The sequence below is a fragment of the Hippocampus comes genome, unplaced genomic scaffold (assembly GCF_001891065.2).
Source record: "Hippocampus comes isolate QL1 unplaced genomic scaffold, H_comes_QL1_v1.1 scaffold112, whole genome shotgun sequence".
In the NCBI taxonomy this organism is placed as follows: domain Eukaryota; kingdom Metazoa; phylum Chordata; class Actinopteri; order Syngnathiformes; family Syngnathidae; genus Hippocampus; species Hippocampus comes.
In genome coordinates, this window is record NW_017805841.1 from 1239213 (window position 1) to 1263717 (window position 24505).

Sequence of the window (24505 nt, forward strand, 5' to 3'; positions counted from 1 at the left end):
GTGCATGTAAAACATGTTTGAGCCTGGGGGGCGTGTGCAGAAAAAAAAAACAGTGCTATGGTAAAAATGTAAATTGACCAGAGATTTCACAGAAGGATGTCAGAATCTCTTTTTCTAGAAACCCAAAATGCATGCAATCAAATAAAGCAGTGAATAAATCAAGCAAAATAAAAATGTGAACGGAACAGAACAATAACTGAAAAGTCCTTTTTTAATTCCAAACAACTGGCAGTACAAATATGAAACAGTACAATGGGGAAAGGATCAAAAGATATAAACTAATGATAGAAACACAAGATACGCATGCAAACACAAACAATGCATGTTTGCCTCATTAAAATAAAATAATGAAAATGAGAGTGTGGGTAATTGGTGGGTGTCACCAAAACATCCCCTGGTTGTTTTTGATTCTGTGTGTAGTGATATCTCAGTTCATCAGCAATTCCATCTGCACCAGTCTGGCATTGGTGTCTCCAGCCATGTTGTAGGGAATCATTCCAGCGAAGGTGATCAGGGCTCGAGCTTGACCGCGCAGCTGCTGTGATCATAAGACATCAAGTGAAGATTACCGTACAACCAGAGCTTCAGATGGGATGTGTAAAATCTATCTATATATATATATATATATATATATATATATCTATCTATATATATATATAGATATATATATAAAAAAAAATACTGTTTTGCATCTGTTGATAAGCAGATTAAAAAAATACCAAAAACTTCATATGGGTACTTGAGGAAATGTCTGAATGATTGATGATTTATTTCTCAAATATGGATTATTCGTTTAGTTAACTTACTATACCAATTTTAAGTGGTTGCAAATGGGGAAAAATATGTGAAATATGTAGTCTTGGAAGATATATACAAGTGCATCTCATTATAAAAGTTCATGTAGTTCAGTAGTTCAATGCCAAAAGTGAGAATCATATTTTACATATTCACTAACCAATTGGAAAAATGCCTTCCAGACAGCCCAATTCCTGCCTAATTTCCATCTTGAAAATCATTTTGGATTGCTTTTATGCAATGTTCTGAGATTATGAGTTTTTTTTTTTTTAGCTGTACCTCATAGTCAACAAAATATTAAAAGAATGACATTGTGAAGTTGCAGGTAGAACGTTACTGATGTGCTTCCTAAACAGCTCACAACCTCACCGTGTCTCTGTCATCCAACGTCCTCTGGGCTCGTCCCTGTGTGCCAGCCGGCGCCCCCTTCAGACGCTTGTACTGCGTGAACAGGATGTTCATGGAGGCTAGCAGCACCTCTGATAGGTTATGACGCACCTACAGAGGATGAAGACCATATATGTGTCGCATCTCTGAATCACAATGTTTCTATTTTTATTCAAGAGCTCATCATCACCTCATCGCTAAAGTTCCTGAAGGCAGCCACTCTCTCCTCCACACTGTCCTGGCTGAGGGGCAGAAGCTTCAGACGCTCCATCACCTAACAGGCAGGGATAACATTAAGGCCATGAAGCTCACTTCATCTCGCTCCTTATCAGAGCTATGACACTTCAACATAACAAATGCGGTGATTATCTTCTTTCTCCTCGCAAATAAGTGGCAAAAACAATGAGTTCCGAAGCACTCACATTATATGCGCGATCGACATGCCCTGCATGGTACTCATCAAAGAAGGTCATCAGATCCAGAAGCAGGTAGAAAGTGCTGTCGACAAACTTGTCACCTGCTATCCCTTGCGAGCGGTACCTGTAAGTGGAGAAGAAAAATCATCTGCTTTAATCCTTTCTATGAACTTGAAAGGATCTCAAATCATGCATAATATAAGTTTCGCTGTGTTCTCACCTTTCCGCAATGGCCACTGCAGTGTTTTTTAGCCTCTCCTTATTAGACTGAGGAGCGCTGACCTGAGCAATGACAGGGCTCAACAACCTGTTCATCAGCTCCAAAACCTTGTCTGGATTCTTCCCAGGGCCAAGGTGTGATGACGCAGAGAACACAAGCAAAAGGAAACAATAGGAGGGTTTAAATTAGCTCTGCTCTGGAAGAAAGTGCGACAAAGACGAAGGTGTCCTCACCTTGGCCAGCTCATAGAGTTTGACGGCTTCCTCAAACAAACCCTTGTTTTCAGCTTCCAAGGCCACTTTACTAATGATAGCCCTGGTGTCTCCAGCGAACTTATCAATGACCCCGAGCTGGAGAAAGACGGAAGTAAAATCAGGTGATGTTAGAATGGGGACATCTTGATTCGATACGCTACAAGGAAAGTGACTCATGCCAGGAGTATTGATTGTAGCTGAGGACCTTTGAAATATGTCGCCTTCCAGAAAGGATGCATAATAAATTATAATATTGTGGAAAACTTCTTTCATTTCAGCAGTTCACTTTAAAAAGTGAAATTCATACTATACAGATTCACTGCACACAGATCTTACAGCTAACTAAAAACCAAAATTCACCATTGCAAGAAATTCTAGTGTTACGTAGGAAAAGATTTAATGAATCTATACAATGCAAGTTTCACTTTTTGAATTGAACCCCTGCAATAAATGAAAATTTCGATCCTAATTATATTTATTGAGAAGCATGTGTCCTGTTCTGTATGTTCATCTGAACTGTTCGACAGTCAAATTAAGGACATTTAAAATTGCAAGAAAAAATTCTGAGCTGTTTACGTGTACCTTAGTAGATAATTAACACTGGTTCATCATACAAAATAAAATTAAATAGCACGCAGTTGCACGCACACTTTTTTCAAAACCAAAAACAAACTGGTACACTTGAAAAGGTCAATTGGACTGAAGTTACTCAAGCTGAGGAAAAATTCTGATTATAGGAAATGTTCTTACTCTCCTACTCCCGTCCTTTTCCAATCTTCCGAGTAACATATCAAACTGCAAAAGACAAAGACAAAACATTCCCATCAAATTAAGATGTTGCTCTGAATACATATTTTGGTGAATGTCTAAACAAGTCTGGTAATTGGAAATGATTTGCGAATGCTTTCCAAAGCTGTCAATTCAATCTGCCTAAAGGTGCACGGTAATTAAAGCCACACCCACTGCAACATGATTCTGAAGAGGACTTTGATGAACTCAGTGATGCCACCAGAACTAATTTTATATTTTCATGAAATTTCTCCCATTTATTTTGATTATCCAAGACAGGTACTGCAGATGAAAACTCATTTTTAGGCTTGCTCGGGTACGTTTACTGCAATATCAAACAAGTCAATCGGTTGCCTTGTGATCTATTTGTAGTTAATTGACCAAAAAACGTGTTGGAGGAAATTGCAACTTACCTCACGACTCTCAATAACAAGTTCACTGACACACCGCATGAACATGTTCTCCCCCTGGCTGTCCTTCTCATTTCTGCAAATAGGTGTTGCATGTGTTCGAACACATTTTTTTACTTTTTTTTTTCTTAATATTTGAAGGGAAAACCCACAACTGAGTCAAATTACCGTAAGAAGTAAAAGTACTGCAGGGCTTCCCTTGGATCCGTGGACTCAAATTTGCGAGTGTAGAGCATGAGCAGGCGGATAAAGTTGAGGCGGCGCACAGTCGGGGGGTCGCCGGGCTCTTGACTCACTGCACATAGATGCCAATTGAAAAACCACGTTGTCTTTCCCTCATCCGATAGTATGTTCTTATACTCACACAGCTGAGCGCTTTGGCCAGAGGACTTCAGCAACAGCCGTAGCTCATACAGCACCAATGCCACGTGTACGGCATGACTCCGAAGTCTCTCAACACGAAACAAAAATGCCACGGCGGCCTCAAACTGAGCGGTCAGGAATAGGACCTGGAAATACAGGAAAGGCTGCTGGCTTGCAGAGAAATGGGATTCTCCTGTTGGATGAAAGAAAAGAACATCAAAATTAAATACAAACCTCTGCCATTCTTAAAACCACCGAATAGTCTTGAAATACTTGCATATTTCATGTTCCAAAATAAATTCAAATATAATCAGTTAGAATATCATGAACAAGTAGATTTCTTGTAGTAATTAGACTAAAAGTAAAACTTTTGTAATGCATACACTCATTCAATAGAGACTGATAGATTTCAAGTGATAATTCGTTTTAATTTAGATTCTCTGAGGCATCACAGTGCGCGTGCTTCAAAATGACCACACTTCGACCTTAAACCATTGTATTCTATTAATTCGCCACTAGATGGCACTAAATTCTACACACGGTACCTTTAACAACGAGCGGATGCTTGATTGTAACAGAACAAAGTGGAAGGAAGGAAATACGATACAGAAATGGTGGTATTGTAACTGCAGCGCAGGCTTCAGTTTTCATACGTTACAATAAAGTAAGTAGCATGCTGGTTCCACATCACTTGTAATGAGCGCAGAGAAACACCCACGCTCAGCAAATGAGGGTGAAAACAGCCTGCTTCCGTCAAACTCTGCAGATGGACCCATTAGCTGCACAGCCAAACTCCAACATTGGGAACAATAGAAACGCAATTAAATGTGCCAAGGCTTTAAATTTACTCAAACACAAAAGAACGTCTAATTTGTTCCACATAAACAGTACGAGCTATACTTTAGAGATCTAATAGTTCATATTCTGACAGTCTGACTATGGCAACTAACATGTAAGTACAAGACTTCAGAAAACATTCTCGAATGCACAGGTACTTAGTCATCAAGTTTACTTTTTAATTATAAGGCCTAATCCTCTTGCTGCCTCCAAGTTTGAGGAGTAGAACAGGGTGGACTATGTCAGCCATTTCATAGGCTTATCTCAGACTGGCAGCGCTTTGGTTCAAAAAGCACCGTGCATATGAGAGAGAGAAAAGAGAGAGAGGGCGAGAGGGAAAAAGGATGAGAGAGGAAAGATAAAGTAGGCGGATGTTTTAGAAGGAGCAAACGTACAAATGGAGGGTGTCAAAAAAGAAGGACTGGATGGTGGAGAAACAAAATGACTGAATGAAAATGAAGGATAACCAGAGAGAAGAGAAGGACAGAGCACAGGATACGGAGAAAGAAAGACAGCAGAGGCCAAGCGAGGCGGGTGAGTTCTGGCAGAAACGGAGCGAAAGAGAAAGCTCTGGGCTCCATGTCCCGCTGTTAAGCAAGATGGAGGACAACGGGGAACATGGTGCCAGGCAACTGAGGGAGCCGAGGCACCGAGGGAAAACGGAATGGGGCTTGAAGCTGCAGTTCCTGCTGAGCAGAGAGGGCGCAAGAGGCGAAGAGAGAGAGAGAGAGAGAGAGAGAGAGAGGGTGATGGCTATTGAGCACAGCCCTCAATCTTATCAGAATGCAGCACGATCATTGTGCAGACAGCCAAGGGGGAAAACTGTGATGTCATTTATTTTTTTGTGTAGGGGGGGGGGGGTCACAGACACATGGTTAGTTCCTTTTCGACAACTTGTTTAGGAATGTTTGATGAGAAAGTTTCCTGACAGTTGAAGTTGTCTGTCACTTGTGAACTTGCTGAAAGACTTTAAGAGCAGCTCAGTACGGTTGAAATGTGTCTTTCTCATCATCACTGATGGAATACAATTTATGCTCAAAAGATCTAAATAGCTGGCTACATCCAGCGACTAACAATGCAAGAGTCTGGGAAGTTAACTCAATATTATTTAAGAATGTTTTACCAATCTATTTGAAAGGCTTTAATTAATTAATAAACAAATACATTTGTTTCTTAATTATTATTTTAACACAAATAAGCTTGACAGATTTTAACTGTAAGCTTATATTTTATTTGACATATTAAAAGGCACCTGGCAGGAATCCCAACATGTCTTCTTGTGAAGCCTGTGGATTCGGATTCAGTTTTAGATTGGGTACTGACCTTTGATTTTACACAATATCGATCTGGTCATTAGCGAGGTCAAGCAAAAGCAAATAGATTCTGTAATCACGTAGTTTACTGCCTTTTTCTACAATAGTGCAAAATAAAAATTACAAAAAATACAGCTTCACAGTTGATCCGCAGTTCTGTGAAAGACTGCGTACCATAGTCCTCCAGTAGTTGTTTCTGTAGCTGTGGCAAGGTCAGTCTGTCCTGAGGTGAGCTGCTGCCATCATCATCGAAACAGACCTGATTCAGCTGCAAGGAGAAAGAATGATGCAACAGTCATTCAGATGAGAGGAGATAGCGACTCGAGAAACAGAAGAACACGTGCATTATAAGTCTTTACATTGGGAGCAAGCTTCTGTTTACGGGTACGCTGAGAACAATTTCACCAAAAAAGATTTGAAACATTCATTCATTTTCCGATCTGCTTATCCTCACAAGGGTCGCGAGGGGTGCTGAAGCCTATCCCAGCCGTCTTCGGGCAGTAGACGAGGGACACCCTGAACCGGTTGCCAGCCAATCGCAGGGCACACAGAGACAAACAACCATCCACACTCACACCTAGGGGCAATTTAGAGTGTTCAATCAGCCTGCCATGCATGTTTTTGGAATGTGGAAGGAAACCCGAGTACCCCGAGAAAACCCACGCAGGCCCGGGGAGAACATGCAAACTCCACACAGGGAGGCCAGAGCTGGAATTGAACCCGGTGCCTCTGCACTGTGAGGTTGACGCGCTAACCACTGGATCACCGGGCCGCCCAGATTTGAAACAGACATACTTTACCTTTAGCCATAGATAGTCTTCCGTCTTGTCCGCCACCTCCCCATGGTTATCGCTGACGTCACATTTCCCAATGAGGCAGTAAACAGCTCGCTTGTAGGGATCGGCGCTGTTCCTCAGTACTCTGCGGTAGTGGAGACGAAGCTTGTTCTCTGAAGTTGGGGAAAGGCTAAACGACAAAGAAAGAACAGATGGAACACCTTGAGTATTCTATTACAGGTAAAACTCCAATGAAAAGTGTGCGTCTTTGTGTGTGTGTGTGCGTGTGTGTGTGTGTGTGTGTGTAAAAATGAAAAAAAAAAAATTCTCACCGTCTGTCTGGGCTGTTTGCGTACTCCTGAAACCAGGTCTTGAAGTCTCCCAGCTGGTGTTGGACTCGATTGATTACGTGCATGGCTGCATTCAAGTCTCCACAACGTAGACAGTAGTAGATCACAGCCCACAATGGGTGGCCTTCTATCTCACCATCCTGTTGTATGAGCAGACGTGAGGGTTAATGCAATGCAACAAACAGAAAGAAAGCTCCACTTTCCAGTCAGCTGCATATCAAATCTTGTTGTGGCTTTTTTTTTGTAAACGACACTTGCATTGGTGTAGATTTTGGCAATGAGGACAATTAAAAAAAGAACAAAACAGGAAAAAAAACCAGTCTTTGTCAAAGGCCATCATTGCGTATGACCAAATCTTCATGGAGAAGCGACAGCAGGCGAAACAACAACGAGGAGAGGATTTACCACCAAATAATTTGAGTAAATTTCTTAAGTGCATATCAAACTGGTAACCCTTTGCATTAATACTCACTACTAGGCTGTGTGATAGGGCTAAAATTGAATGTCTCTGTATTTTTTCCAGATGTCTCGATAACGATGCGATAACCATATTACTAGGGGTTCAGTGGAAAACTAAGCATTTTTTTTAAAAAACAATTTATCAATCCAAAAGGATGCGGAAAGTGTAGTTTTTTTTAACTTATTGACAACTATCAACAAAGTCAGCAATATATTACATATAATTAAATTCACATTGCACTGCAACTGTGCTTTAACGATAAATAGCAATTTTATGCTACAACAGAAGTGTTTGTTCTGTTTGCGTGCGTGCGTGTGTGTATTAACTGCATCAACATGTGTGTTGTTCTGTATCAATTTGTCCAGGCATGGCCGTAGGACAGATGAGCAGTTCAGAATGTGGATGGATGTTAGGTGTGGCTTGAGGAAAAAAGTTAACTACTCACCCCCGCACAAGGAGATGTCTGTGTATGCACTGATGCAGTACATGGCGACGTGATTGTGTGGACTTCCAGGTGTTATGAACTATGCCTGGATCGTGTTTTGAGGGTCCCCATACAATATGTTATATTGTATGACTTTTTATTAATCCACAAAAAGATGGTGGCAGTCAACTAAGACGCAGGTTGCGATGGAAATAGGATGCAGACCGCGCCACACCGGGCCATTCAACTGAACAGACCGGCAAGGTGTGGGCTGCTCGTACATTTTTACAACAAGCTCTGGTATTTTATCCACTGGTAATTTTGAACTTATAAATATGGTCACATAATGTTCGAAGAGACAATGTGTGTGTACCGTCCGTATATACTTGACAGTGAGCACGACAGAGGATTTCTTGCATGTGTGCTGTCTAGGCAGTAGCGGCTATAGTTTAACGTTACTCAATTTTTCAATGCTGTTTATACAATATTTTTGTTATCCACTGCTCGTGCTCTCTCTCAATTTACGTTATGTGCTGTAAATGTGTACTATTGTTTTAAAAGTCTTTCTGAAGACCTTAAAATTATGTGCAGGAAATCTATAAAAAGATGGCAAGGGCTGTATTAAAATATGGTATTTCTATGTTGAAGATTTTCACTTATTATGGCGATTTGCGGTGGGGTTCCAGAATGTAGTCCCCAAATGGGGGAAGGGGGGATTACAGTACACACATAGCAAAACGAGTTACAGGAATTCTAGGACTAGATGTTGCACATTCAAAGTGTGAATTACCTGCATGCCAGGCAGGGGACCGGGTAGCTTGATGTTAAGAAAACTGCGTACAAGCTGGTACGTTCCCGGTACCCCTCCCAGGTGGGCCTGATGAAGGTTTCCGAACACAGTCACCATGGTATAATTTTTATAACTGTAAGATAGGAGACACAAGCCACAGTAAAGCTACAATAACCTTAGCCAGCTGCATATTCACACTGAATTTAGCGACGACATCGTCATTAAAACTTTCTTAATTAGAGGGAGAAGTGAATACGGAAGCTCGCCTATTCTCTAGGAAGCCGAGCGCCTGCCGCACAAATTCCATTTGCATCTCAATTGAAGTGCGACTCTTCAGCGTATCTTTGGCAGGAACCAGCAAAACATCGGTCATCTGTTTCACCATGAGCCACAGGTCTGACACATTCTAGAAGGAAGATGGCAGCTAATGAGAAATGCTTGCATCCAAAATTGCAAAGAGTAACATTTAATTTGCAGTTACATGATATTACCTTGTCGTCCAAGCTTTCTGCTACAGATGCACATAAATCTCCCAGATTCGGCTGAATATGACCATTCACAATCTTCTCGTTGAAAATGTAGATCTAAAACAGGACGTGACAGTTACAAATAAACAAATAAAAACAGATTACATACCGAGCAGACAGGAAAATGCTCAGTCATAAAAAATTATTGCCACATTTGAAATCATGCCGTAAATATTTTTTAAAAAGCCTACCATTCCATCTTCAGCTTCCAGACTAAAGGCAAACATTATGACCATTGAGTGAAATGGTTGACAACAAAAAACAACAAGAAGACAATTACAATGCTGACAAGGTCTTCAAAAAAGATGACGAAAACTAGACAAATGATGCTGCATGCAATGTGTCGGCACATAGTGTGAGATGCAGAACAAACAGAACAGGAGAAGGTCAGAGTGGATAGCAAAGAAAGATAGTCAACAGGAGAGAGAGAATTTACCCACAATGCTCCTCTGCTCCCTCATCAATCGATAATATTTGATCTGTCTTCCTGTGACCTCATTTCTATTTAATGATCAGGCATGGGTGCATTTAAATGTAATCCACATTATGTTTGAATTCAGATTGACATATTTATTACAAAATCAGTAGATGATGGAATGGATACAACAAATTCCTCTTGATATTAACAGCCCACATAATCTCAATACGTAGGGATATACCGCCAATAAGCGTGTTCAACAAAAAAAAACGAGAGCTGGCTCTCAAAAAGGGGTAAACATTCACTAATAGGTGAATCTGCAGGTGCCGAACCATGAGTACGGGGGGGGTCTACTGTATATGATTATATTTTAAATTATGTCACTTTATCCAAAGACTATTGAAAAAGAGGTACTCTGCATAAAATGGTTGTAATATCTAAATTTTATATATATATATATATATATATATACACACACACACACACACACACACACATATATATCATTTTGTTAATTTTTAAAATGAGAAATCGAGAATCTAAATGTGAATCATGTGAATTTGAGTTTGCCATTGTGACCCAAAGAAGAATGAAATTGCTTGTTCTAACAAAACCAGGTCGTCCCATGATTTCCACTAAGTTGACTCACCTGACGCCCGTAGGCCACCTCCACGCTGTCCAAAGCACTCCTTCCTGGTGCTGTTACTTCACTCACAAAGCTGGGCTACAACAAAAACAGTGACAACCAACTGAATACGCTCCACAGATGTACAGAATCTTTTTGATGTATGCCATATGTACATTTTCTGTTGCTATTCTCGCATGCAAGGGGTGAAGGTATAGCAGCTATAGATATAGATATAGATACAGTATATATATATATATATATATAGAGAGAGAGAGAGAGAGAGAGAGAGAGAGAGAGAGAGAGAGAGAGAGATAGATAGATAGATAGATAAAAATAGATATATATAGATATATGTATATATTACTCTGTTATGTGTTGTGTTTATTATTTTACTTTATGTTAACTGTTATGTTAAGCGCTTTGTTATAGCTGCAGCTGTTGTGAAAGCGTTATATAAATCAGGATGTATTGTATTGTATATATCTATACACACCTTTTGGTGGTGTTACTGTTGTTTTTAATTGATAAAAGTCGAAAAGTCTTCAGCCGGTTGGCAAGTTTTCGGCAACAGTTGTAATTCTGTTGTTCAATGATCCTGCTGCTGTACAGTAATGCATATCTTTTTCCTGTTAAGACTGATTACCGGACACAATTTCTTAACAACAATGAATTAAAATTGTAAATAAAAAAATTAAAAGGTTCTAAACTTAATACTGGTGCAAACAGTTTGTCAGAAATAGGTCAAACAAAGCTAGGGTGAAGCTAAGAAATGCTCTCACTGATATGACGTATTGAGAACAAAAAACAAAAGATGTTTTTTGAACCTGCTATATTAAACCGTTGAGAAACCGGTATTCAAACGTGTGAAATACACCAAAAATAGACACAATTCCTTTTGTCTTCATTATTTATAAGTAGGAGGTGGACGTGGCATTCTATTTTGGGAAAAGCTCTTTTTTCATGATAGACACAAGTTTAAAAAAAAAAAACGGGTCTTCATACAAAAGACAATGACTTCAATCTGTCATGTTTTAGCAGCCTTGTGCTCTGCAAAACAGCAACAATAATTGCCTTCACAGGATGTGAGCAGTAAGGACACACATTTCATTTTTATTACAAATGTGAAGCCTGCTGAGGCTTTGGAGTTCAAGTCTTGTACCTCCACATCTTGACTGAAGTCGAGGGCGTCCTCTCCTGCTCCAAGGAGAGTGTGCAACACTCTCTGCTTCACCTGCTCCCACTGGACCAGCATGGACTCACGATGGTACTCTTCAGCCAGGAGGAATGTCTGAAACATGCATCCCCTCACTTTAGTTATAGAGTTAAATGTGTCAAATCACACATGAGCGTGCTGGAATGGAAGGAAACAACGAACCTGTGTTTATTACTTATCATTTTCCTGGTACAATTTGTGCGTATATCTTACATGGCCAAGTCTTGAATGCAACATTAATATTCCTGTACAAGAAGTCAACTTGGCTACACATGCAGACCATCATGCATATGCTCAGTAAAAGCTAGCTCGAGACTCAAGTAGAGCTTGTGAAAGCCCATCAGGACTCGTCTATTTTAACCCTCCACAGAGACGCGAGGTGAGATAATGGGAACATTAGATAATTAAATCCTTCCTATCTCCAGCCCAGGGAGATACCAATCTGGACTGGAGCCCCCATTTACCGAGTTAAATTGGTCACCACCTGAATCTCTCAGCTTTTCTTTTACACATTTCAGCACAAGGCTGCACCAACATGCAAACGTTAACACATGAACTCAATGCTAATTTAGTGTGAAGGTCTCCATCATGTATGTAAATTGTCCACCAGATAACACTTTTCAGCTACAGTACTGATATGATACGATCATATCAAGGGAGCTTCAAACCTGGCGGCATGTTGAACATTACCAATAGCAAATGCAGATTTTTTTAAAAACGGTTTTGATTAACTGATTATTTAAATTGGCTAGGCAGTGAAAGGAGCGTTAAGCATTATAGCCATCCATTATCCGAACCGCATGCTCTAGCCTATCCCTACTGTCTTCAGGCATTTTTTTTTTTGGAGGGGGGGGGGGGAGGGGGGTTCACCCTGAACTGGTTGCCTGCCAATCGCAGCGCACACAGACAAATAACCATTCACACTCGCAATCACACTGAGGGACAATTTTGAGTGTTCCATTAACCTGCCATGCATGTTTTTGGAATGTGGGAGGAAACAGGAGTACCCGGAAAAAACCCACGCAGGCACGGGGAGAACATGCAAACTCCACACAGGAAGGCCGGAATGGAAACCTGAACCTCTGGACTGTGAGACGGACGTGCCGTCCAGGTGTAAGCATTAGATTTTGTCATAAATCCTGTGAGAGACTTTCTTTAACAGTGGGGTTTGGGATGTAGACATCTGTAGGGGAATGTAATGCAAGCTTTCTTTTATGCATTTATAGAGCATTTTGTTTCAACCCTTCACATAAGTTTTTCCTGCTCTCACGGGGAAATAATGGGAACGATAACTAATTAAAGGCTGGGCCTATTAGATCTGCTCATCAGGGAAGCCATTTGAAAACCATTCCCTGCAGAGTTGCACCAGAAGGACGTTTCGATCACAGCCAGCAGACATGAGAAAAAGAGTGTTTTTCTGAGTGTTCTTGTGGTCAGAACGCATCAGAGTTTAACTCGATGTTCAATAAAAAACAAACAAACAAACAAACAAACAAACGGATTTGTCAATCCAGGCATGACAGTAATAAAACGGCAGAATTAAAGCTGATGTTATTTCTAATTTCCGAAACTATTTTGTCATGACAACATCTCATAATCTAAGATCACTTAACCCTGCTAATTTCCAAGGTGCTTTATCTGAATTCCCACTTTGGCCTGTCACATATCTCAAGCTCTTTTCTTGACCCGAGCAGAAATCAGAAACACTTGAACGCAGGCACTGACCCTGCGGCGAGATTCCTCGATGGCGGACAGCAGGGCGTTGTCCCTCTCGTTCTTCAAGAAGCCCTGTGCAGAGATGGGAAGGCAGCGGTAGAAGGCCAAGCAAGCCAAGTGAGTCGGAGAGAGAAGGAAAAACAGGGAGAATTACATCTTAGCATGGCTGGACAAAATAATGAGACAAAACAAAAAAATGTGAGTGCCTGTACAGGGAATATATGAATACTTCTACAGGGAGAAATTTAGCAGACATTTTACTCTGCAGGAGACAAGTCGCTGCTTATCAAGCATGTGGTGGGATTAGTGAAACCTACAGTTGCCATTTCATACAGATGAAACGGCAAGCGTTTGCACTCCGAGCTGTGCTAATTCTCCACACGCCATTTTGCAATGAGACAGCAATCAGCATAGACTCCATTTTGACATCTTCACAAAATGGATTCCGCTGCAAGACATCTCTCCCTCTCCCGCGGCTCTCCCTCAGAAACCTGTACCTGCATCAACTTGACGTGTTTTAAAGACAAACTTAGCAATCACAAGAGTGTTCGTTTGCAAGTTGCCCTTATGTAACAAATGCTGCATGCAGATGCGTATCAGGCAGCACTCGGAAAAAGCGAAAGGAAAGAAAGTCAGTGACCACAGCCGAGCATATGGAGCGGCCATTTTGAGAAAGCATCAAAATGGCAGGTAGCTGATGTGCTTTGTCCTCGGAAAGTGAGCAGAACTGTGAGCCACTGGCTGGGGTTCACTATGAAAAACATCTTGGCAGGTAAATCTAAGCTGAATGTTTTTTTTTTTCTAATATGGACCTTGTAAACCACACCAATGAAAAGTATCATGTTATTTTACCAAGCACACAAGAAATAACTTTGGGGAGGTGTATAATTAATTCACTAATAAGAATTCTGTCGTATGTGTGGAATTGATTTTTGCAGCATTGTTCAGCTCATTATAGTACATTACATTATCTTGGAAACAGGCATTCAGAAAATTCAGAAAACACTTTACCCATCCACTTAAAATATTTTGAAATGACAAGCGATTGTATGAAAATTTTCCCGGTACTGACTGCCTCGGATCACAATTACTGGACGTAACACAATGAGACCATCAGCCTGATGACTCACTTGAAAGTGAGCTAACTCCTTTCCGATCACGGCGTACTGGTATTTGAAGGAATGATTCATGTATATTCTGCATCAGACGGCTATAGTACAATGGATGTCATTCTCACCAAAGACCTTGCTCGGAAGCCATAAACACAAATATTTGCTATTAGTCATTGGTCAATATAAGAACTCAGATTCACCGCGTTTCAAATGTTATGATTCTTCATCTAGAACAAACTGCTTTACTTATAAAGGTAACCAGTGGTAACACACCGAATGAACCCCACTCTTGCTTTGTTACATAAATACAATGAATCATTAAAAAAAAAAGTGCTAGTCAAATTAACAAACGTGTCAACGTTGGCTGAACCAAACTGAAGAGAAAAAAGACAGACGTCTGGGCGATTTTTTATTGGCTTCGCCTTTATTTTGTCACTGTTTTTCAGCCACTGAAATCAATAGGTCTGCATCAGGGATATAAATTGCTCCTTCTCCTCAAATGCCCGGAGGACAGCTGTAGTTTTCTTTTTAATTTATGTACTATAACCGAACGCCTTGAAGCCTGATGGAAGAGCCCATCATGTGACTGCTGTCACATCATAGCTTATCTATTTAATAATGATGCCATTTTGGGTGCTATTTGCTCTACAGTCTATGACAGACTGTATCATCTTGGTTGCCAAGAAGGATACGACAGCTATTCTTGAAGCTTGAAGAAGAGAGGATGGCCGCTTACAGGCAAATAAGCACTCGTGGCCTCCCATTTCCTCTCTCATCACCTCTCTTGTGTACCATATAAAAGCCACCTGCTGGTTAATTTTCCGACCATTCGTGACATCGCTTCTTTGTCCTGTATCTCGCGCTCATGCCAGTGCATTCCTCAGACTCCCCTCTACCTCATAAAACTCAGAATACAAGCAATTTTACAGTCAATGACTGGATTGTCAAAAAATAAATGTAATCCTTATAATGCAGGTCAGCAACTTCACCTTTACATTGCTAATTTTACAATTAAGATTTTTATTCATGACTCATAATTTACAAACAGTTCTTCCGATGCAATTATGTTTTTAACATAATTTGTTTTCCAATAAGTAAGCAACCTCAGCTGATTGTTGGATTTTATGGAGTCCTTGCATCCCAATGCCTTTGACTGATCGTTGAGATTTTTACAATTCATTGACAGTGTGCTATGTATTTCCAATTTTTCGTGAACCCAACCATGGCTAAATCGTAACAGAATCGAGACAATTTTAACTTGCTTTAAAAAAGGAGCCTGTCCATGTAATGTCCTGATAAAAAAATGAGATACACTTTGGCGAGACAGTATTTAAAAACCACTCTAGTTTTATCATCGTCTTTCTGTCTGGGAGCTATCTAATTATTATTCCTGGAATTGTTGAAAGAGAAAATTATACATCTCTTACAGAAACAGGCAGTGTGAGAAGAGCTGCTCATTCGGCCAGAATCTTAAACAGCAGTGACACATTGAGAAACAGAGTGGTATCTCTGCTGCATTCCTACCTCAAATGAACTGCAATAAGAAGCAGAACCATTTTTCCGTGCGGTAGTTTTGACGCCAGCTCATTTCGCGCTACCAAAGACTCCACCGACAAGACATTTTTGGTGCCAAATGCATACTGACAACATAGCCTTTAGCAACGACCAAAAGCACCATTGCTCTGATATGAATGCATTGTCCTAGTTGAAAACAGTTCAACAAAAGACAATAAGAACTGATAATTTCCATGAGGGTTTGTGTTTCATGCACGGAACGTGAGAAATTGGTTTTAAAATAATCCAACAAACAGTTACAAGGCATTTATATCATGTATGATTTGGTCAGTACATGATGGCTGAGAGTGACATGCCAGTCAGCCTCAGTCAGTCCGAGACTGAGCAGTTGAGAGACTGCTGATGCTTCAATTCTACCACATGTTCAGGCTCAAACTGTCAAATCAAACCAATATATAGATCAAGTCAAATTGTAGAAAAGAAGGAAAACATATGAAGAAACATATTTGACAATTGTCAAATGGGCAACATGTTATTTAGGGTGGTTAAAGATGTATGCTTTTCGGATGCCCCACCCTTAGATTGTGCATCCTCGGAGACCTGCTAACCACGGAGAACAGACACAGCCTATGGACAATAAAAGCCCAGAAGGTTTACTAGCACAACCACAGGAGAAAAAAAAAAGCTTTGGTGTGTAAGGACATTATGCGGTTGGATGCTATTTAAATCAATAAAAAAATACAACAGATGGAAGTTTTGGACATTCTCTTCATTTACCGCAAAGTTTGTGAATCGGTGATAGACATCAACACTTTTTCTTAATTGTAGGCAAAAAGTGGTGCGTTCTCACATTTGTTAACAGACACATTGGCGTGTTCAATGCGCCAGCTCATACAGGCCTTCTTCATTCATAGATAGTACAGTCTGCACCTAAAAGCGGCCTATTGGCACTTTGAAGGGAAATTCAAGACAAAATGCGTTACAAGGATATTCATGATATGAGTACGATATGAGAACAGCATTGAAGAGTTAAAAGAAGGGAGGGCACCGCAGTCCCTGTGTGTGGCATCATGACAGTGAGAGCATGAGGTTTTCTGCGCTTACTTGCCATGACACAAAGAGCTGACCAGTGCCCTCAGTGTGCAAGGAACAAACCACACACGACTTTCCGGTTGGATAATCATCCACCTACATTTGCAGATAGCATATGCAAGTACATAAGTTGATTTTATTGTCATCCAACATTTTCTGTCACTGACATTTTAATTACCTTGACGTTATATTGCATTTGTCAATGATCAATAATGTAATATTTGCAAAGGAAAGAGCAAGGAAGACAAACAGAAGAGATGTGTGTGTGTGTGTGTGTGTGTGTGTGTGTGTGTGAGTGAGTGAGAGACAAAGCAGATACCTGTCTCATAGTGTGTGCGTAGATTCATGTGTGGGCAATACTCACTCATGCTCAGTGGCTGCCTGGCAGAAAACAGGACATGTTTGAACGTAGAAGAATACAAAAAAATGTTTCTTTTCTTTGTCTCTGCCAGGGTTTCTGGGCTTTGACAACACAGGAAAGACCAGCGTCGCCCTTCGGTTTCTTCATCCCTGAGTCGCTCCATGTCAGGAAGGGCCATGGCGGCGACAGTGTCCGCCATTCTGGGGCGTTTTCCCCATGCCCTGTCTGGCCGGCATGGCAGTGCGCCTACAGCCCTTTCCTGCCTAAAAGTAGGGCACTGACGATGAACCTCAGAGAAGCGCGTGCAAGTGGCACATCGAGACTCACTGGAGGTGGTTTTATTGTCAGAGGGCCATACCAATTGTAACGGCAGACAGAGGGGGGATGTATGGGAAGGAACTATGGATTCATACAGGGTATCTGTTCATACCGTCAGCTGACTCCCCCCTCCCTCAGCCACATATCCTTGCTCTCGTTCACACTCCCTCACTTCATCTAAGCGTCGCTGACAGCCCTCTGCCTCCTACTTTCGTCCATCCCACTCATTTTCTTCCTTTTTTATCCATCTACGTTTCCTTTCTTCCCATCCCCTCTCCTTCCTCCCTTTTCTCAATGCAATTACAGTAATGGATTTCCCCCCCTTGTTTGATGGCTTCCGACATCCTGCCTCGAAATGAGGCTAATCGTGCTCTTAAGGGTCATGTTTAGTTAATGAAGGGCTTCTGAGTTACATGGGGGCACACAAAGCCAACATGTTACTCTCCACACCACTTGAAGTCACACTCATCCACAGCGGCATATGGCATAGCTGTAGTCGTATGTGCAAGCCAGCACAAACTGCACGTGCCACACATGCACATTCATTCATAATCCCGGGAAGAGTGGAGGAGCGAGTGTAACCGACCGTCCCTGACACATATACACACATGCAATGCATCTGACACACACGAAGCACGCACGCACACGCACGCACACACACACACACACACACACACACACACACACACACACACACACACACACACGCACGCACACACAGTGTCGCTATGTTCATAGAGCGCCGCAGACACTCCGTGCTCAGCCAACTGGATTCGCTGCCATCACTGCTGAAGGATGAGTGTGTATGTAAAAAGCCGGTGGGGGTGGAGATGGTGAGGGCACAGGACGGGAAAGGATGCAAATGGAATAAAAAGAGAGAAAAAAAAATCAAGAAATGGAACGAGGTTACAGAAAAAAGGCGAGTCAGCAAACAAGAAAATGGTGAGGGGCAAATATGGGCCAGGGATAAGTGAGATGAGGACACAGAGATGCAATGAATTGCGGTGGGACGCCATTTTTCCGCACCAGCAAGGCTCTCAGCTTTCCACGCCTTATGTTTCACTATTCTATTCATTTATCGGGTGTGCCACATTTCCTCGTTTTTCTTAATTCCTCTCTCGTCTTTACTTGCCGCTAGTATACGATTTGATGGCACAGAGAACTACGCAGAGTGGTAATCCAAAAAACAAAACTGAATTTGAAGAATGTCATTTGAAGGGAGAAAATACATCAGCCAGTCCGAATCACAGGGCGCAACGAGACAAAGAACCCACATACAATTTATTGTCTTCATTTAACCCTAACAAGACGGATTTTCGCCACTGACATGGCACGCTTCATTATTTAATTCACAAATAGGCATACACATATAATGATGACTTTTGTTTTAAATCGCTACACATATACTAGGGAGTGGAGAGTATAGCTATTTTATGAAGTGACTAAGCGGCTGTCTTGATCGTCCATATGTATGTGCATTTTGGCTGCTGAGACTACCCATTTTACTATTTCATCCACTGGTAGGCCAATTCATGTCATTATGAATTTTGTTAAGTATTGTTTGAAATCAGGGCCAGTGCCGGTTCTGGCAGGGCCACCACAACTAGGCCCAACACGGCGACCACCCTAAAAAGGCGTAATGTTGTACCCTGCCAGAGTCTTTCAACTGTGAGGTAGACATGATATAATTGTACTGACATTTTTTTTTCTCTCTTTGTTTTTTAAAATTCGGGGTTGAATTCCAACTGTACAACTTCGGAGGTTGTGCTGTATATAACACAATCAAGGAGAAATTAACTAAATCAAATGTTCCCGTTGAACCTGAACTTTTTCATCGAAACATAGTCTTGACAGAAACATGCAAATAAGTAGCTAACACTTTAAATCCGTAATCTGGGACTCTGAAATGGCACGGCTTCCTTCAGTAACATCCTTTTTAATTTGTGTTCACTCAAACGGAAACACCATTTACACAGCAGTTCTCTTGGTGTATTTATGTGTGTTTCACAGGAACCACAGCAGTATGTATGAGGTCACTCAAGCCTGACATACTGGGTCGAGCATGTACAAACACCTGCAGAGACATGCAACGTTCACATTTACCGGTACTTTGATGAATTGTATATCTAAACCATCCATACCATCTGACAAAGCAAGAGATGGTCTGGATTTTTTTTTTTTTTTTGCCATTCATACATGAATATCAACAAAACTATTATGTGTAGTTGCTACTTCTTGAGGCGTCATAGATTTCATGAGCAGTAACTAGCAGGAGGGCGATTCTTGCCAAAGCAGGCTGCTAACAATTCAGGAAGCATTATTGAAGAATCATAAATCTACATCTTAAAGCACTTATATCGGGCTGTGAAATAGTATTTGCTCCCTTCCTGATTTCTGTGTTCTTTGCATATTTATTGCATACAAAGGTTTCAGTCCATCTAACCAATTTTAATGACATACAGCGATTACCCAATGAAATACAAAATGCAGTTTCTAAATCCCAATTGAATTTATTAAGGCCCAATAAAAAATCCAAAACTCCACGTCCTATGTGAAAAAGAAGAAGTAAAGGTTTTGGAGTGGCCATTCAAAGTCCAGATTTGAATCCAATTGAGATGCTGTCATGTGACCTTCATGCTAGAAAGCCCTCCAATATGGCGAAGTTGAAGAAATTCTGCAAAGAAGAGTCGGCCAAAATTCCTCCACAGCGATGTGAAAGACTCATCACCAATTAGCACAAATGCTTGATTTCAGTTATTGCTGCCAAGAGTGGCACAGTCCATTATTAAATTCAGGGGGCAATTAATTTTTCACATAGGGACACACAGGTTTGGATTTTTTGGGGTCTAAATAAAGTAAACTGGCATTTAGAAACTACATTTTTGTATTTACTTGGGTTGTCTCTGTGTGATTCCTAAATTGGTTTGATGAATTGAATCTTTGTGTGTGATAAATAGGCAAATCCATTGTGGCACGCAATGCATTCTAGGAACCGAGAAAGACATGTTTTCAATAATATATTTGCAGTCGACCCTGCTATTCCCGGGGAATAGGGACCAGTCTGGCCCGCCAATTTTTAACTTAATCAGCAATCTGTACTTTTTTTCTGTCCAAAACTGATTTTTGTTTCCAAATAAAAAAAATGTAAAAAAAAAAAAAAAAAAAAATTCTGGTTGGGCGTACACAACCTGCTATCAACCACACTCCTGCCTGCATCATTTCTATGCTTCATAAATTATCATCCAATGACTTTAGTGGACATTGTTATGTGACGGTAACGGTTTTGCTAACCATCTTCCTGTAAACTGCTTGCTAAAGTGAAGTCGTGGTTTGCCTCCACATAAAGAGGAAAATATTCCAGTCAATTTGATTGTGTGTGTGTGTGTGTGTGTGTGTGTGTGTGTACAAATATACCCCCATGCTGGTAAAAGCTAAGTGCACTAGCAGTCAATCTGCTGGTCAAAAGCACCCGGGCTAATTTACATCCGGTGTGCCAAGAGGAGCGAAAGACTGAACTGGGGAGAGGAAAACAAAAATCACTGTAGGAAAAGAATGAAATTGGATCAGAGGTTTCTGAGAAGGACAAACAAAAGTAAATACAGTCTGACACGAACATTTGAAGTTGTGACAAATGGATTATCAGAATTAGAATCATATTTACTGGCCAAGTTAGTAAAAAATACACAAGGGATTTACTTTCCCAGTTACAACCCATCCAGAGGAACATAAACAAAACAGTGACCAACAGCGGGAGACAAAACAGGAAGCCTGGCGTTTGGCTCACTCCCGATATCTGAGAGGTGAAGAGGGAAGCAGAAGGGGGAAAAAAACAACAGACTACAACCATTTTATGAAAAGTAATTGGAGCGAAATAAAGAAACAAGCTCTGAGGAGCAACTGGTTGTGTTCAGTGTCTGTGTAGGAATATGTTGAGTCATTCATAATAGGAGTTGTGACAATGAGAAGAGTTTCCAACAGCAATATACTGGACTGTAATTACCAGGACTATCAGATTTTCCCGTCTGGGTACCACGTGGCATCGTGCTGCCTTTCATGGGCACTCGGACAGATATCTGAAATGACTCCCAATTTACCAATGCAGATATTGTATGGTGCGCTATGTCTCTCAAGTACAATCTCAAAAGAAACGAGTTTGAAGGGGTGGGTACTGAAGGGGTCCATTTTTGTTCTCCAAGGCACAAATGTTTGTGTCGTGCTTTGTAAAGTGCACAAGTGAAACAACAGGTACAAATAAGTACTGTTTATGCTTAGAAAAGGTACACAAATAGTCCAAATGGACAAAGGGACAATTTCTGTACCTTTTTGTTTGCATTTAAGGCAGGCATGTCCAGCTCCGTGCCTGGAGGGCCACTGTCCTGCCCGTTTGCCATCTCTCCCGGCTGCAACACACCTGATTCAGATGATCAGCTCATCAGCCAGCTCTGAAGCAGCATTCGAACGATCCTGATTATTTGAATCAGGTGCGTTGCTCCTGGGAGAATTGGAAAACAGGCACGACAGAGGCCCTTGAGGACCGAGTTTGGACACCCCGGATGTAAGGGTACTCGAGGTGCAACAATTAATGAATTAGTCAGCAACTACCGGTAATCAATAATCAGATTAATAGAAAATAATTTGGGATTTTTGATTAGTCGTTTAGATCCCTTTTTCAATGTAAAATTGTCCAAACCCTCAGAATTTCAGCTTCTAAACAGTAAATATTCTCCAATTCCTGGAGTTCTTCATGAAAGCAGACTTGGGTTGAATTAAAATAAAACATTTACTTTTACTTCACAGCTACAAACTTGTGATTTATAGCCCAAAATATACGGTAAATCATATGAATGATTAATTATGTGAAGTGGTGAAACAGACTCTTAATTGAATCCTACCTGTATGTCAGTGTCTTTAACTGGCTCCAAGGGCTCAAAGGTAGTAGCCGCACTTAAACTCTCCAGTCGCTGAGAAATATGGAATATGTCCAAACCTCTGGAACCGAGGAGGATCGACCTGAAATGTGGATTGAGGAAATTCCCCATGAATGAATATGATAGTGGGATTCAACCAAGATTACTATGTCTTAGCCTGATTTCTAGGAGAAGGTGTAACAGACTTTGTTGGACATCTCCGTTAAATTTGTGACTGTGGTGTCAGTCAGCTAAGTTAAAATTAACATGTTTACTTATCATATTAGACCGAAACATTTAGTAAGTAAAGAAGTTATGCAGAAAAATATGTTGGGAAAACGAATGAATGCATCACATGAAACAATGTCAAAAGGTAATTTACCTGTAGCTACGTTTAAGTTAATAGGCAGTCAAATTCCTTACGCTTTTACATCGGCAGCATCCTGCGATGTTCGGGTGAGTGTGCGTGACCGAAGTCTCTCCCCTGCCTGTTGGATCTCCTGAAGGTTCCTCTCAACATGTGGCAGCTCTGACACAGCCTCTGTTTCAGCAGCCAGCTGCTCGGCCTGCTGCAGCAGCTCCCCAAAGCCCTCGGCATCCATGCCTCTGTAGAGTGGAATGAATGCAAAAAGACATTATAAACCATCTACATGGAAAATAACAACTAGGTTTGACGACAATGTTGGTATTTTAGGAATGCCCATAAATCCATTTTTTTAAATCATGCTCATCCTCATTAGGGTAACGTAGCTGGAGCCTATTCCTGCTGATTAGGTGCAGGAGGTGGGGCACATCCTGTATTGGTTGCCAGACAATCACAGTATTATTGACCGTGGTTCACCAATCGTCTACGCTACAGTATAGCTGTGAATGGTAGGACTTGTCTGTATGTGCCATGCAGTTGTCAGACAACCAGTCCAGGTAACCCGGCTGATTGGACGTCATCTGGAATAGGCTCCAGCTCACCCGTAACACTAAAGAGGACGAAGAGCTAAAGCAAATGGATGGATGTTATGCCAACAAAAACATGCATTCGGCTGAGCTCGATACCAATAGGAGGGAAACACATACAGTGTGACGTCATCATTTAGGTGACCAAATATTAGGAATAATTTAAGCAATTTGAAGTCCTGACATTCGATGAGATATGCGGCTCACTTATCACGGTAAAAGGCCTCAACACGTTCAATCCAATTGGTATTTGATGAGAGTAATCCTATTTATGTAAACAAACGCAAGGGAACTACCATGGACATGATGGGAACTGTATGTTAAAATTTTGGCACTTCCTATTAAAAACAATTGTGGGAAAATTTGACATTTGCAAATGTCAACACTCTGGCAACTCAAGCGTATTGCTGTCACATTAAATTGGCACTAGCTCGCACAATACGAATGTATTGTAACATGATCAAGACCAGCAATTTCTGCCTTGTGTGTCGAAAGACAAAGGCGGTATGCGTAAAACAGTGAAACTAACAAACCCTGACGATACTTTGGTCTCACTTCGATGGGTCGGCGACTTCAAGCGAGTTAGGTCTGCTATACTGTCATAGGCAAATCGCTGTTAGCTTGCGGGCTAATGCTAACTCACATGGAGACGGTATGGCTCAAGTTCCAAATACTGAATGAACTTTTTTTTCTTGCACATAGTAGCAGGAGGACGACTATTTCTTTACCTGAGACGAATTACAGTCTGGACTCTTCGGGAGGTATTGTTGAAAAATCACTCGTATATTCAGCAGAATACTATGCAGCCTTTCGTGATGTATGTTTTTGCGCCGGCACTACAGTGGGCGAAGCTGATTGGACGAGGCAGAATACCCGTACCGGATATCGCACTTACTGGCCTTTCGTAATAGACAAGCTTGACACTCCACCAGCTGGTTTCCAACAGTACTGCACAGAACCGCCCAACAGGGTTTGAGAAACAATGATCAAAATGATAGCACAAATTATTTCATACCGTTCAAGAATCGCAATACAAACTTGCACCTTTACTAAAGTGTCGTTTCATCACTGGTCTTTTCAATCCGTTGTGAAATATTCAATGTACCCGAACAAATCAAATAATGTAAGTGTGGTCCGAAGAACACTCTAATAAGTCACATTTC

General features: G+C 41.1%; 1 protein-coding gene across 3 annotated transcripts; it reads right to left on the reverse strand.

Annotated features, from left to right (window-relative positions):
* Window positions 1–197: 197 nt before the first annotated feature.
* Window positions 198–24204, reverse strand: nup93 (nucleoporin 93). Of its 3 annotated transcripts, none has more exons than XM_019888387.1 (22): window positions 24071–24204; window positions 22815–22997; window positions 22377–22494; window positions 13096–13158; window positions 11317–11445; window positions 10179–10253; window positions 9076–9168; window positions 8851–8990; window positions 8585–8717; window positions 6893–7050; window positions 6585–6750; window positions 5959–6052; window positions 3636–3827; window positions 3440–3566; window positions 3275–3347; window positions 2823–2867; window positions 2052–2168; window positions 1819–1937; window positions 1605–1722; window positions 1373–1456; window positions 1165–1293; window positions 198–535 (listed from the first exon to the last, which is right to left on the reverse strand). In XM_019888387.1, the coding sequence occupies exons 2-22, from the start codon at window positions 22991–22993 to the stop codon at window positions 428–430; spliced, it is 2460 nt and encodes an 819-aa protein (XP_019743946.1). In that variant the 5' UTR covers window positions 22994–22997; window positions 24071–24204; the 3' UTR covers window positions 198–427. The 3 variants fall into 3 exon arrangements, with proteins under 3 accessions (XP_019743946.1, XP_019743945.1, XP_019743947.1); XM_019888386.1 differs by having other exon boundaries at window positions 198–538; window positions 24071–24203; XM_019888388.1 differs by lacking the exons at window positions 22377–22494; window positions 22815–22997; window positions 24071–24204 and adding an exon at window positions 17170–18108 and having other exon boundaries at window positions 198–538.
* Between the last annotated feature and the right edge of the window lie 301 nt (window positions 24205–24505).